Consider the following 15,538-nt stretch of genomic DNA (forward strand, 5'->3'; position numbering starts at 1 on the left):
CTGAAAGGCTTCATTCCATGTGTGTTTAGTTAATAAAAATGAACATCTCACCTCAATGAACCTGCTGGAGTCTTCGGTCTTGTTCAAGTGGTGGTCTAAAAAGTCTCTGAGGGAGCAATGGTGCTGCTGGTTGAAATACATTTCCCGTAACCTTTCCTTCTCTTGGTTTGCTAGGTCTGAGTACTTAAGCCTCAGCATGGAGTCAGGGGTGGCACAACCTAGCAGATAGCTTTTGGCACGTTCAAACACTTCCTCCTCAATGTTATCAGAGTTGCTGCTGCCAACTGTCTCCATTACATCTTGATCTGCCTCCATTTCCACAGGAACACTATCCTCTCTGATGGTGTTGTTTGAATCTGGGACTTCACAGTTCTCATCACTGTCTGTACCTTCCACAGACACATGCCCCTCAACTGCCTCCTCGGGGATACTTCTTTGGTCCTCTTCTGGTTGAGTGCTGCTCTTGGGTATAATCCTGTCTCTCCCATCATCAGATTCCATTTCATGAAAATCCATGCCTTCTCTCTCTCTGTGAACCTCTGTCTCGTTTTCTGTCATTGTCTCGACTGCAGACACATCTTCATCCTCAGTTTTATTGTATTTTTCACCTTTCTTATGAGTCTGCAGCTCTCTTTCCTCTAAAGCCTGCAAGAGGGCACTAGCACAAGCATCCCCGTGAAAACCAATAAAGACATCAGACAGGCCAAAATCTGCTGTAGATGATCCTGGATGCTGGCTAAACTGTCGTACCCATTCTTCGAGTTTTTCCAGGACCCTGTGCTGCCAAGACGTCAAATCTGTGCTCCTGTCTACTCTGTATTTCTCAAGCCTGTTGATGAGAGGTACAGGAAACTGTTTGTAGACCCTCTCTTGATCCTCAACCACAACCAGTCTGAAGTCCTTGTGAACACGACATTTCACTCTGTGTGAGCCAAGACCGAGGTCAACATACTGCTGTCCACTAAAGTAGACGTAGTACTGGTTCAGGGCATCGTATAAGCTTTCATAAAGATTCTGTAGATTCAAGAGGACAACCATGCGGCCGGTTTCCATGCAGGTCTTGACTCGACTGACATTACGACAGATTTGAGCATATTCTTGGTCTTTGGGAAATCCTGATCCAAAGACAATTTCAGGGTGTGCATAGCTTCCCTTACTGAATACGCGCTGTTGGATTATGTGAAGAGCAGCATTGTTGGTTGTGAGCAACAGGAGGTAGCGACTCTCCTTGTTGTCATGCCAGTCAAGATTTTGTTCAACCATTTGTAGTGTCCTGGGTATGGAAACTTCCCCAGGGTTCTGAAAAAGGCCTCGGAAGTACTTGAGTGGATCAAAGTTCCCTGGTTGCCCACTGAAATTACGCAATATTGCCTCTGCCAGCTCACTGTCACTTGGTTCCTTGTTGCTATTGTTTTTTACAATAGCAAAAATCATTTTCACCAAACTGTAGAAATCTCGAAGTCCAAAGAATTGGTTTTGAACTTCTTCACAAATGTTCAAAAAGCCCTTTGCCAATCCTGGGAGGAAATGTTTCATTCTGGAAAGAACAGAATTGGAGGATGAGCAGATCCCTTTGGCCGTCTCCACTAATTCATCCTTTGTGGGATCCCACCTTGATACAAAAATACCTCTGTTCATCTTTGCTGGGTCCAGAGCCCAGTTTGAGATTCCTACAAATCCCACTTTCATGTGTGGGTCAGGCCTTTCATTGTCAATGCACCCATCTTCCAGAAGAGGGTGCAGAGTCTTTAGTGGCATTTGTGGAGAATCTTCTGCCAACCCTATCTCATCCAAAACCACAACGGAAACATACTCATCCATGTTCTTATCCTTTTGGAAACGGGCACAGTTCCGAAAAGTTCCTATGATTCCTTCGGGACTTGAATGAGGACTGCACTGAAAAGACACCATGTGCACCTCCTTGAGTTTACGGAAAAGGTCACCGTGAGAGGCCTGGCGTTGCATTGCATCAGCAACAACAGTTTTGGCAAGTGATTTAGAGCTTCCTGGCTTGCCCACCAAAAACAGAGGAATCCTTAACTCAATGCAGACCACCATAAGAAAGACGTTTTCTTTGAGCGCCAAGTTTTTGGCAATTGTCTCTCTTGTCTGAATATTTTCCAGGAAGAAGTCTTGGCATGAGGAAATCTCATGCTCCAGTCGTTCCTGGGAGTTAAATGGCTCTGGAAAGCATCGGCTTATGGCCATCAGGTACAGGTCTTTGGAAACCAGTGATGGGTAATAGCAAACTCCCACTGCAAGAGCTAAGCATTTCAAAGTCATATGAACTGTGTCAAGTTCCTGGCAATCTGGGAACAGGTTGTCACGGTGATGGTAAAACCACAGTAGCACCCTCATTGCCCTTTCCACATCCCTAAGACTCACAAAACTGCATTCATTCTTTTGACTGCGCATGAACATTTGGGAGGTTGCCAAAACATCAGAAATTACACGATTATATTCCCTTGGCAAATTGTGCTCTCTTGCCTGCTTCTGTACAATCTGCCTTATGTAGGACAGTTCAGCTGCATTACTCAACTGCCCAAAGTCCCAAACAAGGGGTATCATGCTTGGGGGTAGGGGATGGACACGATACACTAGTTGTCTCATGGGTACATTACCAAGTCGATCCTCAGTTTCTGTTGCCTTCACTCTGTATCCTAAGCCAGCCTGCTCCAAACGCTGCACCATTTCAAGAGTGTGTCTCCTGTACGGGTTGCAGGCTGCAATAATTTTTAGGCCAGTATTTGTCCCTAAAGGAAATCCTTCCACAGTTTTGTCACACAGCACCTCTTTGATGGCAAAGATAGCTTCCGTTGTGTTTGCTTCATCAAAAAACAAGATGGTATCCAGCTTGTATTTTTGGCGGTTGTACTCAGCCAGTTCTTTTGCCTCCCTAACCCTCTGGTAAATCGTATTAGCAGTAGTTCCTCCATGAACTTTGACCAGTTTCATATTTTCCACATTTCTGCCCTCCCTTTGCAAATCACAGAGAAAACGAACCAGCCTGGTCTTCCCACAGCCAGTTTCTCCCATGATGATGACTGGAATCTCACATCGAAATCTCATGTGTATGGCCAGCATTTTCATCACATTGTCAGCTGTGAGTTCATATGTCGGATCTGGATCAAACTGCCCTTTCACACATCCCTTCTTAGCACCAACAACAAATGAAATCCTCTGGATCTTGTCCTCTCTAGGCAAACTATCAAAGTCCTCACGTAGAGAAATTCTTTGTCGTTCAAGTCCTTCAAAGAGCTCAGCTGACATTACATTTCTGAACAACATCTTGTTGCTTTGTGGATCAACAGCATCGAAGGTTCCAGCATGACCTCTCATTACATGAAATCCCAGGAAAGACATGGAAACATGGTCTGCATTGAAGAAAATGTACGGATGTGACTCATTCTCCCATTTTTTCCGAATAGTGAGACGGGACAAAAGATCATCCTCCTCATCAGCCTCTCGAATGAGAGCGGGACTCTGATCAGAGATGTCCATGGAGGGTGATGCAAAATCCCGCGCCATCAGAATCATAAATTTTACGATGAAGTCTTTGAAGCCCCTTAACTGGTCTGCCAAAAAGTCAGCATCACAGAACAATGAGTTCTCACAGTCTTTCAGCTGTAGGTTCAGAAACCAAGTAAAGTGCTTCAGCTCAGCCCATGATGGGTCCTTCAGTCCACAGTTTGACAAAAGATGATGGAGACAGTCAACAGGATCACCTTCTTTGGAACCAGTGTGGTACTTGAAACGATCCAGGTTTTCGCCTATGATGAACCTTCTTAAGTACTGATAAGGTCTCTGAATGCTTTCGCTTTCAAACTCTTGTTTATCCATCAGTGGATCTAAGGATGTGTATTTCTTTTTCCTAAACGTGAGCTCCAAATATTTGACTTCCTTTGGAGGTCTGCAGAAGATTGTAGGTAATGCATGAAGAAGTCCTTGTTTTGCCTGAAAACGCGTAAAAGGTTACATTAACAAATGCACTTACTAAACCATTATGTATTTTCAGTGTTGTGCGTAAGCTTGTCAATATACATTTAATTTCAATGTTTTATACAAATAAATGACAGGACTAAACACTGCACTACAGTTTTGCTAAGCAAATGGTTTCAGGCAGTGGGTGATTTGTTATTTTTTTAACAGGAAGGATGGCCCAACGGTCACTAACATTACTCTATGGAATAATTAAGGGGATGGCAGGTTAACAAGGGGATGCGTTTTGGTCATTTTGGTAACAAGGGGGATGCATCCCCCTACAAATCGCCATTTGATTTCAGGACAAACCAAGTTGACTTATATCTGTACCTAAAACAGACAGTTAAACACAGAAAGGTAGCAGTACAGAAACATACATCCTTATTTTCACTTTGATTATGATGAGTAGGTCTTGGATGAAGTGCCTCAACAGCAACTAAGTGAGCAGCATTTCTCCTCCATAGCTTTCCCTCACCGTCACTTAAACATCCGAGGATGAGTAGTTTAAACAGGAACTCCTCCAGGCCAAAACGAACCTGCAAATACAAAAAAACATCCATATATTAAACAACCAAAATGCAGCTGAACAACGACAGCAACAAAAACAATATTACACTAATTAAAAAAGAAGAGAGAATGCAAACAGTTTTGTCATTCTGCCAGCTCCCCTCTGTCATTAAAAGGAAGAAAAAATGAAAAGCACTTCATGAGAAAATAAGTCAAAATTATGTGGTCCTTGATAATAATATTAACATTTGTAGTGTTCTTTTTGTTGTTCTCTACCACTCAAATCTATTTGTACTATTTGTACCTTGCTCTCAAAGCATCAAAAAAGGGACTGAGTTAAACATTGTATTGCATGTAAGTTCCATTTCAATAACTGATCAATTATTAGTGTACAATGTTATGACTCAGTGTTATAATCTACTTCAATCTAGGCAGAAATTTTAATTTATTAATACTTTATATAGTCCACTGTTGAGAACAACATTACGTAACTCTAGGTATTATATTTTATAGAGGTGGATGAGTGACAGCATGAGAACTTACTGCTGCAGTGTCAATATGCAAGAGTACAGGATCTTGCTCCCTGAGTGGTTCAAGTCTTTTGGAAAGGGTCTGGACGAAGGCATCCAAGTCAACTTGGGGCTCTATAAGGCTGATCCTCATATACTCTACAGTTTCAAACTCATTTTGGAACCTCTCAAACAGTCGTTTGATATAAAGTGACTTTCCTACATGAAAATAGATGGGTCAATAATCAAAACAACAAAAACTGAATTTTGGAGAGTAGATAAGATAAAACAATGCAGAACAATTCAAATGTGTTTAGTGTCTATTTTTCTGCCAGTGACATTCTCAAGTCATTAATCCTATTGCCATTTCACTATCATGTGGTTGCACTAAATTTAATGAATTGTTGAAGCTTGTGCTCACCAACAGCTGGGCGTTCAGAAGAGATAATCCAAACACACAGGCCATCTGGATACACATCTGCGTGACCACTGAGCCACGAGGGAACAGAGAAGTGATGACAAAGGTATTTTTTGGTTGTCTCGGTACATACACACAGCCCTGCTTGAACTTTGTAGTTGCTGAAGAAAGATGGAACATATCTGTGCTGGTGGTTAACTGGGCAGACCATCACTAAGCAGTAGTGAGATCCAGCACTCCTCTCAAACACCTCAAAGAATTCACCCAGAGCCACGCTAACATCATAGCTCAGTAAATGTGGGTTTACCAATGAGTAGATCTTCTGTTCGCCACCTGCAGTACCTCGTCCCAGACATCTTCTTAGGAAAATCTCCACTTCTTCCTGTGAAGTCTCCTCTTGACACATTAACACCTCATCGCTGGAAGGTAATGCTTGCTCAGGACTTTCCATGTAAAAACAAAGTACGGTGTTTAGCACCTCAGCGACAGGGCAAAGAACAAGATTTGGCCTCCCCGCTTGGAGAGCAGAAGGAAGCTTACGTTTGATTTGCTGCTGGTTAACAGCAGAGAGGCAGGAAAGGAAGCAAGCAAGGGTCCTAATGTCCATGTGTTGCTGGAGATATCTTGGCATGTTCTCCTTAAAGCAGTGCCACAGGTCTTCCACACTCTCCACAATAATGCTCTCCATGATGTCATCTTGGACCTGTGGTGAAGGATAAAGTTCAGTTTCTAACATTTCATGCCCTACCTCTGGCAGTTCCAGGAAGTTCTCTACCTCCTCTTCTGACTCAGAAAGTAGCAAGTCTGAAGTCCCTTTGGATTCTGGTACCACTGGAGTGTCATATTGAAGCTGTAGCCCCATCAGTTCTGATGCCTTTGCAAAGGCCTCTCTAATGTCCTTCAGGGTACACCCTGGCTTAATAGGTGTGAGCAGATGCCAGATCTGTGATGGCACGGACATCTTTTTGATGCATGTGCTGTGGATCGTCTGGCACAAGAAGACCAACTGCTCTGATGTGTAGTGGTTCAAAGCGTGATGCCGTGAGCGCATCTCCGATAAGAAGGCTTGCCAGTCTTTGTGACAAGCCTCCATAGAGCGACAAAGCTCTTGCAGCTGATCTGTTACATCACCATGGTACACAACTTCTTTTTGCAGAAGGGAGAATCTAACTTGAATGCAAGGCTGCACCTCTGGGTTGCATTTCACTAGTGCTTTCCAGTCCCTGAACAGCATATTGCCTGAGGAGTGCAACTTCAGAAGGATAGCACCCATTCTCTGAACTCCCTCAAAAACCTGTAAGTAGAAAAACACATGAAAGTCCGGTGGCAAGCATTGTTTCAGCAAGACTTTAAAGCCTTAGATTGAATGCAACTGGGCTGCATAATCAGTAGTTGACTGACCTGAGTGAACTTGTTGACTTGTTCTTTGCCATGTTCCCCTTTGGAGGACATCAACATGAGTTTGTTCTGCAACTCCAGCAGCTCATCTAGGCTATATGACTTCTCCTCTTTGTCTTTTTTTATTTTCACATGTAAAAGTTTCCCCAGACATCTCTGACAATAAGCAAGCCACACAAGGTAATTACTTCACAAATAATTGCAAACCATGAAAAGCAATATCCAAAAACCTCTGAATTCTACTCACTTTCCCGGTTGGGTCTGCTGACCAGCCCACATGGTAAACACCCTGCGAGTTAATGGCTGATGCCAAGGATAGAGATGACTGCTCAACAGAGCCATGGGTCTCTCTCAAACCTTTTAACCAGTCCAGCCAGCGACAGGAATCTCTCTAAGGATGCAGAGAGATGCAGCAATAACTTAGAAACACTACAATGCCGTTCGAAGCTATAGGGCATCATTATGCTTTTGTATGTCCACAACCTCTCCAACTAGAAGAGGTGTATCTGAGTGAATGCCAGATCAAATCATTTAAGTAACTTTAGTCAGCCAATAAGCATCCACATGTCAACACATATTACCTCTAGCGTTCATTTTGTTTTATAAAATTGTGACTAGGTTTGGGGTTTAGGTAATGGATAATGTGAAAGGTTGAGAAATAATTATATAAACATGTGCACATAGTTTTTTTTATAACTTTCTATTGTGCTGTTGTTGGAAATTTCTTGCCCAAGTAATTGAGTAACTGAAGTGTGATAAACTCTGTAAGCTGTATCACACTTCTGTAAATGTTTACCAGTTTCTCTGGAAGTTTTTCATCTCTCTTTAGAGTTTCCCAGACTTGTTCTGCACAGGTAATGAATTCCTCAAACCCTGCATTAGTAGCTAAGGAGTAGAGAAAAGGACTGTATCCCATCACAGCATCATGGAAACTGGCCAGTCGGTCAATCTCTGCATCATTCTCTCCAGCCGAAATGGAGGCCAAGTCTACAAAGACCTTCAAATCACTTAAACCTAATAACAAGGTACATAACAGTAAAACATGAGTTTTGATAACTTTTTTGAAAAATAAAAGAACATTTGACAGTTATTTGTAAAATTCAAAAAGTGGCAACAAGTAAAATTTCACCTTCTCTTATATGACCCAAAAATATACATTAATTAAACAGTCGGTTAATTCCAATTTCTTATTAAATCCCTTAGTATCTCTCTATATTTTCAGTATTTAATACAGTGAGTAAGCATTTTGACTTTTGACACTCCAGGGACACAACTGCATGTTTGAAAATATAGTCACTCACTCTTGAGGTTGGCTTTCACCCATTTCACCAAAGTGTAGTTCTTCAAAAACTGTTCCAGACAGTCAGTGTGCAGTCTGGTCTCTGGCAGCCTTTTCCCAGCACTGATGAGGTCATCACTCAGTGATGTCAGTGTCCCTCTCTGTTTGAAGGAGTCTTCTCTCTGCACAACATAAATTTAATTTGATTTTTAAACTCTGTTTATAAACAGTTTATACCCAACCACGTTTTTATGGATATTTCCAAAAGTTTGACAAAAAAATCTGATCTAGAGGACTACATAATGAATAAAGATTTTATACACTATACCAGTTGAGTCAGGCTGCTGATATGTTCAAAGTTTCCTTGTAGATTCAGTTTATCTCTGATCCTTAAAATGGCACTGGCAGAATCAGCCACATGGCACAACTGTCTGTACTGTTGGATCTGATCCAGTCGGACTTCCACCCAATTTTCCTCAAGGCCCTGAAAGTTCTCCAGTTTACTGGCATAGAGTTTCAGCTCCTTCTTCATCTGAGTTCCATCACCCTTGTCCTCACACCCCTTTAAAGCCTTGTCTAGGTCTTTAAAGTTAACAGTCCCCTGTGCTATCCTCAGGCCTAGTTGATAGAAAGCAGTCAGACAAGGCTTCCAGATGTAATCATAGACCTGTGTGAGGTCCATTGAAACAGGCGTAGAATCTAGGATCATGGAGGTTTCCTCTGTAGCTGTTTCATTCCAGGAGCTGAGGAGGAGGTTACTTTCTCGTACCTCATGCATTTCCCTTGCCATGTTCTGTACTTTCAGGTCACAGGAGTAGCAAAGCACCACAGCACTGGTCAGCTCCACAAGATCAACTTTGCAGTAGCAAGGCTGTGCTGTTACCAGCTTATTCAAACTCACACCCTGCTGATCAGATTTGTACTGCTGTTCAAGGATGGAGATCTCTGACACTGTGGGAGCATTAACAATGGAGTGTATAAATATTAATTTAATGGTATAACACTAATGCCTTATACAAGTACCTAGGTTATTTGTTACTAGCTGCAAATCAGTGCGTACTGTGTAATAAAGTTTGCATAGCCTGCATATTATGTGACTATCATGTTGATTGTTTTAAAACCGCAGCTTACCACAGATCCTCTCAGACACGCTTGCCATCATCTTGATGAGTGTGCCGATGTGCTCCCTCTGTTCAGTGAAGGCTTTCAGGTCTTTCCGTCTCTGAGTCAGTAGTCCCTCTGCATCAATCGAAATGTTCTCCACTTTGCAGTTTTTCTTATCTGAGAACAACAATAGCAGAGTAAATCATCTTCCTTTGATCATTTGAGGTCCATGTGGTAACGACATGAATAGACTGTACAGACACCTACATTGCGTAAACAGCTTTTTGAAGTTATCCGCATATTTCAGAGTGGTCTGTAGGTCACTCAGGTGTATGCTACCCTGACAAAGCGAGTTGACCAAGGTGCTGAAATTAGACTGGCAGCTCTGCATCACTTGTTTAGCCTCATTATTTACTTTCCACTCATTCCAGTTACCTGCAGATAGGAAATTGTAAAATCAAATCTCAGTGGTTATTGGTAAAAAAAAAAAAAAGTGAAGTAAGAATGCCTCTAGCTTTGTAATTAGGCAAAAAAAAAACCCCAAAAAACTTGTCCAGTATTTACCACCAGATAGGAGGAAATGAATGGCTGACCAGGGCTCCAGTAGCTGAGCTACGCGATCCTCCTTCAGCCGAGCTGCTGACTCCACAATGATGGAGGACAGGACAAGGGAAGGGATTGACTTGGAGCAAGAACAAAGAGCATGCATCAGGTCCCTCTCTTTCCCTACCTGTTTATGAGACGAGAAGTTAGACAGTCAGAAAGAGAAACAGAGAGACAAAGGTAACGTTCAGAATGCTGCTTGATTTCCCAGCTGCCAAGACAAATCGATGGAAGGAAGATAAACAATAACTGACAGACTGATGATCTGGAAGAAAGCATCCCTCACAACTTTACAACTCAGTGTGACTGTCATCTCACTGGTCATGTTTGATCTGAGCCATGGCATGTTAAAGAAAGCGTCACTGACCTGACATATTGTCTTAATAGCTGACTGACACAGTTCTTGGAAACACATCTGAACACCAGCATGACTTTTGTCAATCGCCTCTGCTGAAGACTGCAGACAGCAAAGCATCACCTTGCTCACATCACCAGTCTGAAGAGCCAAGAAAAAGAAATCAGTATATTTGTGGGGTTCTTTAATTCCCATTTTCAAAGGCAGTGTTGCTGTTACCTGACAGATCCTCTTTTTCAGATCCGTCTCTACCGCAGCTTTCCATTGCTCTGAAACAGCAGGTATGGAGCACTCCAAACCAAACAAAGCGCCCCACATCTACGAAAGAGGAGACAAAGCACATAAAACTGCATGAGGTAGTAATGTAGTACAGCTTATCTGTGAAGACACTGATTCTTCCAAGTAATTTTAAGCATGGATCAGATTTTTATTTATTCATTTTTCCCAAACACCTCTATCTCTCTGGGGTAAGAAAGTGTGGATTTGTTCTTCAGCAGAGGGTTACTGAGAAGACCATCTCTCCAGAGGCTAAACTCCTGCTGGATACTGCTCAGGTTCTTCAAAATCTGGGTCTGCTCCTGTGCTTTTTCCTCACCACCCTATAAGACATGGTGATAAAGTTATGGAGACCATCCTCACAAGGGGTGAAGCCAATTTAAACTAAGGTCGTATAGTTATAGTCATGAGGGATACCTTTGACAGAGCAGCATACTGGATTTCAGCCACTTTCAGCACCAACTGGAAGGAAAGCACTGCTGCATCGTAAGACTGAACAAGTCGAGACATTAGGCAAGTGCTCCTATGAATGCTCATGGAACACTGGAGAAAAGAGGCTGCCTGTACGGATGCCAAGGTTTGTTCTCTGCAGGTTCATACAGGTATACAAAGTGTAAGTGTTGATGGTAAAAGGCACTCGTGTTATTCAGCTTCTGACTCACAATGAGCAAACCAAATCTTTTCTTAAAATGAAAACGAAAATCTTTCTGGGAGGCTTTTGAGCCATACCTGTCACTCTCTTCATGAACTTTTGAAATCTCCTGTAGTAGATAGCTCAGGACCTCTTGGGTAGACTGCACATTCAAAAGCAACCACTGTAGAAACTGAACCACGTATTCAAAAGATTTTCTCAAACATTTTATTAAAAGCCAATCACTGGTATTACGTCACAAACCTGTATGTTTTTCTTTGCTCTATTGTCATTCACGGCCAGCACAAATTCCTTCAGCCTGTACATTAAACTTTGAATCAGGAGTTTTGGTACAATCTCTGAGAGTTGGGCAAACCCTGAAACATCTTCAAATGCCACCATGGAGAGCCAGCTGGTCAAAATCCGAGGTTTCTCTTTCATCAGAGGAGTTTTCTGTTGGATCAGTTTCAGCACCATTCTAAACAATGACAAGAAATGAAGATTGTAATGACATACTGTCTTAAGCATCACTGGAAAGTTCTTGAACAGCTTGAACTGGGTCAGTGATCAGTGTAACAGAGTCCTGTCAATTTTAAATCAAATTGCTGTCAACTGTATGAGAGTCTCCTACATTTATACATTTAAACTCTACAATGAGAGCAGTGTTGGAAAACCTGGTAAGAGAGGCCCGCCAACATTCTCATGCCAAATCAGGCACTGACTACATTGTGTAACAAATTTTTACAACATCCTTGGGCAAGGCACTTAACCCCCAACTGCCCCCTGAGCACAGGTGTATGTCCGATCACAGAGATTCAAAATTCTAAACTCTAATCACGTTCTCCTCACACACTCGTCATACACTCCTTGGTAGTGGCATTCAAAGTCCAGGACATCCTGGTGGCAAAGATAGCAGGAACCACAGATAAAGAAGATCCCAAAGTACAAGGAATTTCCCAAGAAGCTCACTAGGAGGGAGATGCAGGATGGGCTGCAAATGGGCTGCAGGATGTCCCTCAAAGTCCATGTCCATGATGGTCATCTTGATAAATTCAAGGAGAGCATGGGCATGTACTTGGAGGGGCAAGGTGAGCACTTCCACCAGGATATACTGGACTTTGAATGCCACTACCAAGGAGCGTATGACAAGAACATGACGGGAGACTATATTTGGGGACTGATTTCTGAAAGTGATTTACAGTGTTGTCATAAATCTCCAAAAACTACTCACTTCTAATACTTTTTGTGGTCACTTTTGTATGACTAGTATAAAAACATGTTACTTTTTATTCATATGTTGTTTTTTCTGACTTTATGTGAATGAAAATGTGCAAATTCATCCGTTTTCCCACTGGAAATTGATACATTTCGAGATATCATTATCCAGGTTACAAAAGCAAAGTTTGAAGGGAATAATGACCATTTTCTATACTTTTTAGGCATAAGCAATTAGGATATAACACTTAATACCCAGGAACCAAAAATGTGTTACATAGTGCTATCAATATAACAAACCTCCTTTTATCACTACAGTCTCTAAGCCTCTCTCTGAATGTATGATACTTCACGTCCTCCAGTCCTGCCCAGTCTTGTTCCTCCATGGCTGGGCCCAGTGTCCCTGCATGTGCCCTTGGCTGTCTAAGAGCATGGAGCAGTGGGACCAGCAATACAACCTCTGAGACCAGCATTTGAGCACAGTGGTTCATCAGCCCAATTAAAGAACTACAGGGGGGAGCAAAGAAGAAAGAGAGTGGAGGAACTTTCTTAGATTTTCAGCATCAAACCAAAACACTCATCTGTGTGATATAAACTGCAATAATTTTACAACACTTTTTTTACTGGCTCTGGCAGACTCTTCCTTTACTATAATTCTGTAAAAGATCTGGGATTCACCTCATAAATGTATGTTACAAACAATTCATTCATTTATTCATTCTCTAAGCCGCTTATCCTAATTAGGGTTGCAGGTGGTGCTGGAGCTTATCCCAGCGCTCATTGGGTGAAAAGCAGGGAAAGACCCTGGACAGGTCGCCAGTCCATTGCAGGGCTATTACAAATAATTATATTCATAAAATTATTTCTCATTTACAAGGACAATATGTATTACATTCCCCTTTAATGTTAGCACAACACAGAAAACAGCAAATTTTGAGAAATATGGCTTCAATTATACATAACATTAAACGCAGGCTTTCTTTGAAACTTACTGTAGTGGAGATTTCATTTTTTGTTTAAATTCTTCCAGATTTCTGTTGTCCAGTGCAGTGCCGGAGGACACAAGCTGACAGAGTCTTGCCCAGCCCTTTACATCTAGATTTACATTACATGCAATGCACACCTGGAACACTGAAATGGCCAGTAACAGAGGGTTTCTCACAGCTGAGCTCTTGGAAGATTCTTCCTCAGAGTCCTCTTTCAAGATCCTAAGCAAATTTGCCACAATGAATTCTGAAACCTTTGGAAAAAAGACAGAAAGATTGCACATATCTGAAGTATACAACCATTCTTGAAGAATAATTAATATTTTAAAAGTGAATTATACGTTTTTACCCACCTTGACATGAGGCGCAAACAAATCCTGAGAGTAAGCCACCCGCTGACTGGCAAAATTAAAACCCCACTGGTAATGACTTAAATGATCTACAAATGTTTCAGTGGTCTCCTGGTTGGATGGCTGCCATTGCTGGAAGACTGTGTCCAGTAAGATGCGGGCAGAGTTATTCCAATCATCTGAAATTTTCTTTCCTCCTAAACCAGTCAGGCGTTTCCAAAACTCTCCCACAGACCAAGCAGACTCAGCCCGATGTATGAACCCTTCATAAAGGTGCATCTCTGGATATATAATAAAGAACAAGCATTCACCATGTATTGTCCCATCCAAAATGACTTGATTGTCTTTACAATACTAAATGATACATACTTATCTTAATGCTTCTTTTACCTTTTTCTTTTTTCTCGAATGGTATCTGAATCCATCTTTTGGCAATTTCCATAATTTTTTTCTGTTGTTGCTGTACAGCATAGCAGTACTCAAGATTATGTCCCCTCATATTTTCCGGCACTGAAACTGTTGCCTCTACGAGACAACCTTGCTTTCCCATATCCCTGGCGCATCCAAAAATAATGCATTTAATTTGAGCTACCACATCTGAGTGCAGATTAGGAAGAATAAACTTGAGATCAATACTTACATGAAATTTGTAATGTCAAGTTTCATAAAGTGTTTGTCACTGTGAAACAGCAGAAGCACATCACAGTCTTTGTTGAACTTGAATTTTTTTTCCAGCACAGCATATACATGACAGGTGAACACAGGAGGCCCAGTGGGACTTCTCACTGGGGATGGCTTTCTGTACAGGATAAAAATGAATCACATACAAACAGACACAGACACACACAAAGACACACACACACACACACACATAAGATACCATAACAACATAATCAACAACAAACCTACATGGCTTCCAGTTGAGGGGCCAACTGGTTAGTCAGTTTTTCTTGGCATTATGTTGAATACCATACATATTATACAAACAATCATAGTTTGTTCCTCAGTTGTCATTCTGTCAAATCAAACTTGACTAGAGTAGGCAAGGCAGAAGTATGATACTTAAAAAGAAAGAGATGAACAGAGCTTTCAAAACAAAAATTTTAAGAGAAACTGTAAATCATTGCTATTTCTCCCCAGTGACTCACCGTAAGCTTTTTTTGCCTTGAGTTTTGTTGTCCTGTTCTGCCACATTCTGAGGGCACTCCTCCTTTGATTCCTTTTTCTCTTCTGTGGTCTGTTTAGCTGCTGCTTGTGCATATGTTTTTATATTACTTTCCTCCTTTCCTGCTGTCTCAAATCCAGTGGCATGTCCTGAGCCTTCTCCTGACTGCCTCTCTTCCTCCTTTCCTTCTCTCTCTTTTTTGCCCTCTCTCTTTCTGTCCTGGGATGCCATGTCACACTCTTGTGATGTAGTTTTCCTCTCTTTATTGGCCTGCTCAAGTTTGGTCTGTGTTGGCACTTGTATTTGCTGTGTGGTTTCAGAGACATCAGATTCTGTCTGTGTCGACTGAGTTATTTGGCTGACAGAGTCAGTTTGTGTGGACTGTTCTGTGCAACTGAACAGAGTCTGAACTTCAGCATCCATTTTTCCAGTCCCTCTGTTATGGGTCTCTGAAAGGGTCATGTCAGGAGTGTGGTCTGTGATAGGTGAAGACTGGCCCCCAGGTTTGTTTCCTCTCTCTTCACTGGTGTGGCTGTCTCTGGGATCGCTCTGTTTATGTGTTGAAGCCTGAGATGCACTACTGGTCCGTGTGGCCTTGGTCTCCGCTGCCTGGCCCTTTTTTCTGGATTTAACATCTTCTGTCTCTTTCTTCTTATCTTTTTTCTTCCTTGTCCCTTGGTCCTTTCTTTTCCTCTTCATTTTTGTAGTTCAGAGAGTTTGTTTACCACTTCTGAGTTATTCTATTATATGAAGATGTAGGG

The 15,538-nt window shown here is 41.9% G+C and overlaps 1 protein-coding gene across 1 annotated transcript in view; it reads right to left on the reverse strand.

Moving 5' to 3' along the window:
* Positions 1 to 15,476, reverse strand: part of rnf213b (ring finger protein 213b) — a 35,228-nt gene extending 19,752 nt beyond the window's left edge. The window contains exons 1-24 of the mRNA XM_030774850.1: positions 15,006 to 15,476; positions 14,642 to 14,673; positions 14,253 to 14,411; positions 14,003 to 14,166; positions 13,616 to 13,893; positions 13,269 to 13,516; positions 12,577 to 12,783; positions 11,326 to 11,539; positions 10,848 to 10,991; positions 10,607 to 10,753; positions 10,374 to 10,472; positions 10,167 to 10,295; positions 9,761 to 9,926; positions 9,464 to 9,631; positions 9,224 to 9,373; positions 8,421 to 9,043; positions 8,115 to 8,274; positions 7,610 to 7,827; positions 7,061 to 7,204; positions 6,817 to 6,969; positions 5,419 to 6,709; positions 5,032 to 5,216; positions 4,359 to 4,517; positions 52 to 3,954 (exon numbers count right to left, since the gene is read on the reverse strand). Coding sequence (XP_030630710.1) covers positions 52 to 3,954; positions 4,359 to 4,517; positions 5,032 to 5,216; positions 5,419 to 6,709; positions 6,817 to 6,969; positions 7,061 to 7,204; positions 7,610 to 7,827; positions 8,115 to 8,274; positions 8,421 to 9,043; positions 9,224 to 9,373; positions 9,464 to 9,631; positions 9,761 to 9,926; positions 10,167 to 10,295; positions 10,374 to 10,472; positions 10,607 to 10,753; positions 10,848 to 10,991; positions 11,326 to 11,539; positions 12,577 to 12,783; positions 13,269 to 13,516; positions 13,616 to 13,893; positions 14,003 to 14,166; positions 14,253 to 14,411; positions 14,642 to 14,673; positions 15,006 to 15,476 — 9,612 coding nt within the window. The remainder of the gene's footprint in view (positions 1 to 51; positions 3,955 to 4,358; positions 4,518 to 5,031; positions 5,217 to 5,418; positions 6,710 to 6,816; positions 6,970 to 7,060; positions 7,205 to 7,609; positions 7,828 to 8,114; positions 8,275 to 8,420; positions 9,044 to 9,223; positions 9,374 to 9,463; positions 9,632 to 9,760; positions 9,927 to 10,166; positions 10,296 to 10,373; positions 10,473 to 10,606; positions 10,754 to 10,847; positions 10,992 to 11,325; positions 11,540 to 12,576; positions 12,784 to 13,268; positions 13,517 to 13,615; positions 13,894 to 14,002; positions 14,167 to 14,252; positions 14,412 to 14,641; positions 14,674 to 15,005) is intronic.
* Between the last annotated feature and the right edge of the window lie 62 nt (positions 15,477 to 15,538).

This window comes from Chanos chanos, chromosome 5 (genome assembly GCF_902362185.1).
Source record: "Chanos chanos chromosome 5, fChaCha1.1, whole genome shotgun sequence".
Lineage (NCBI taxonomy): Eukaryota > Metazoa > Chordata > Actinopteri > Gonorynchiformes > Chanidae > Chanos > Chanos chanos.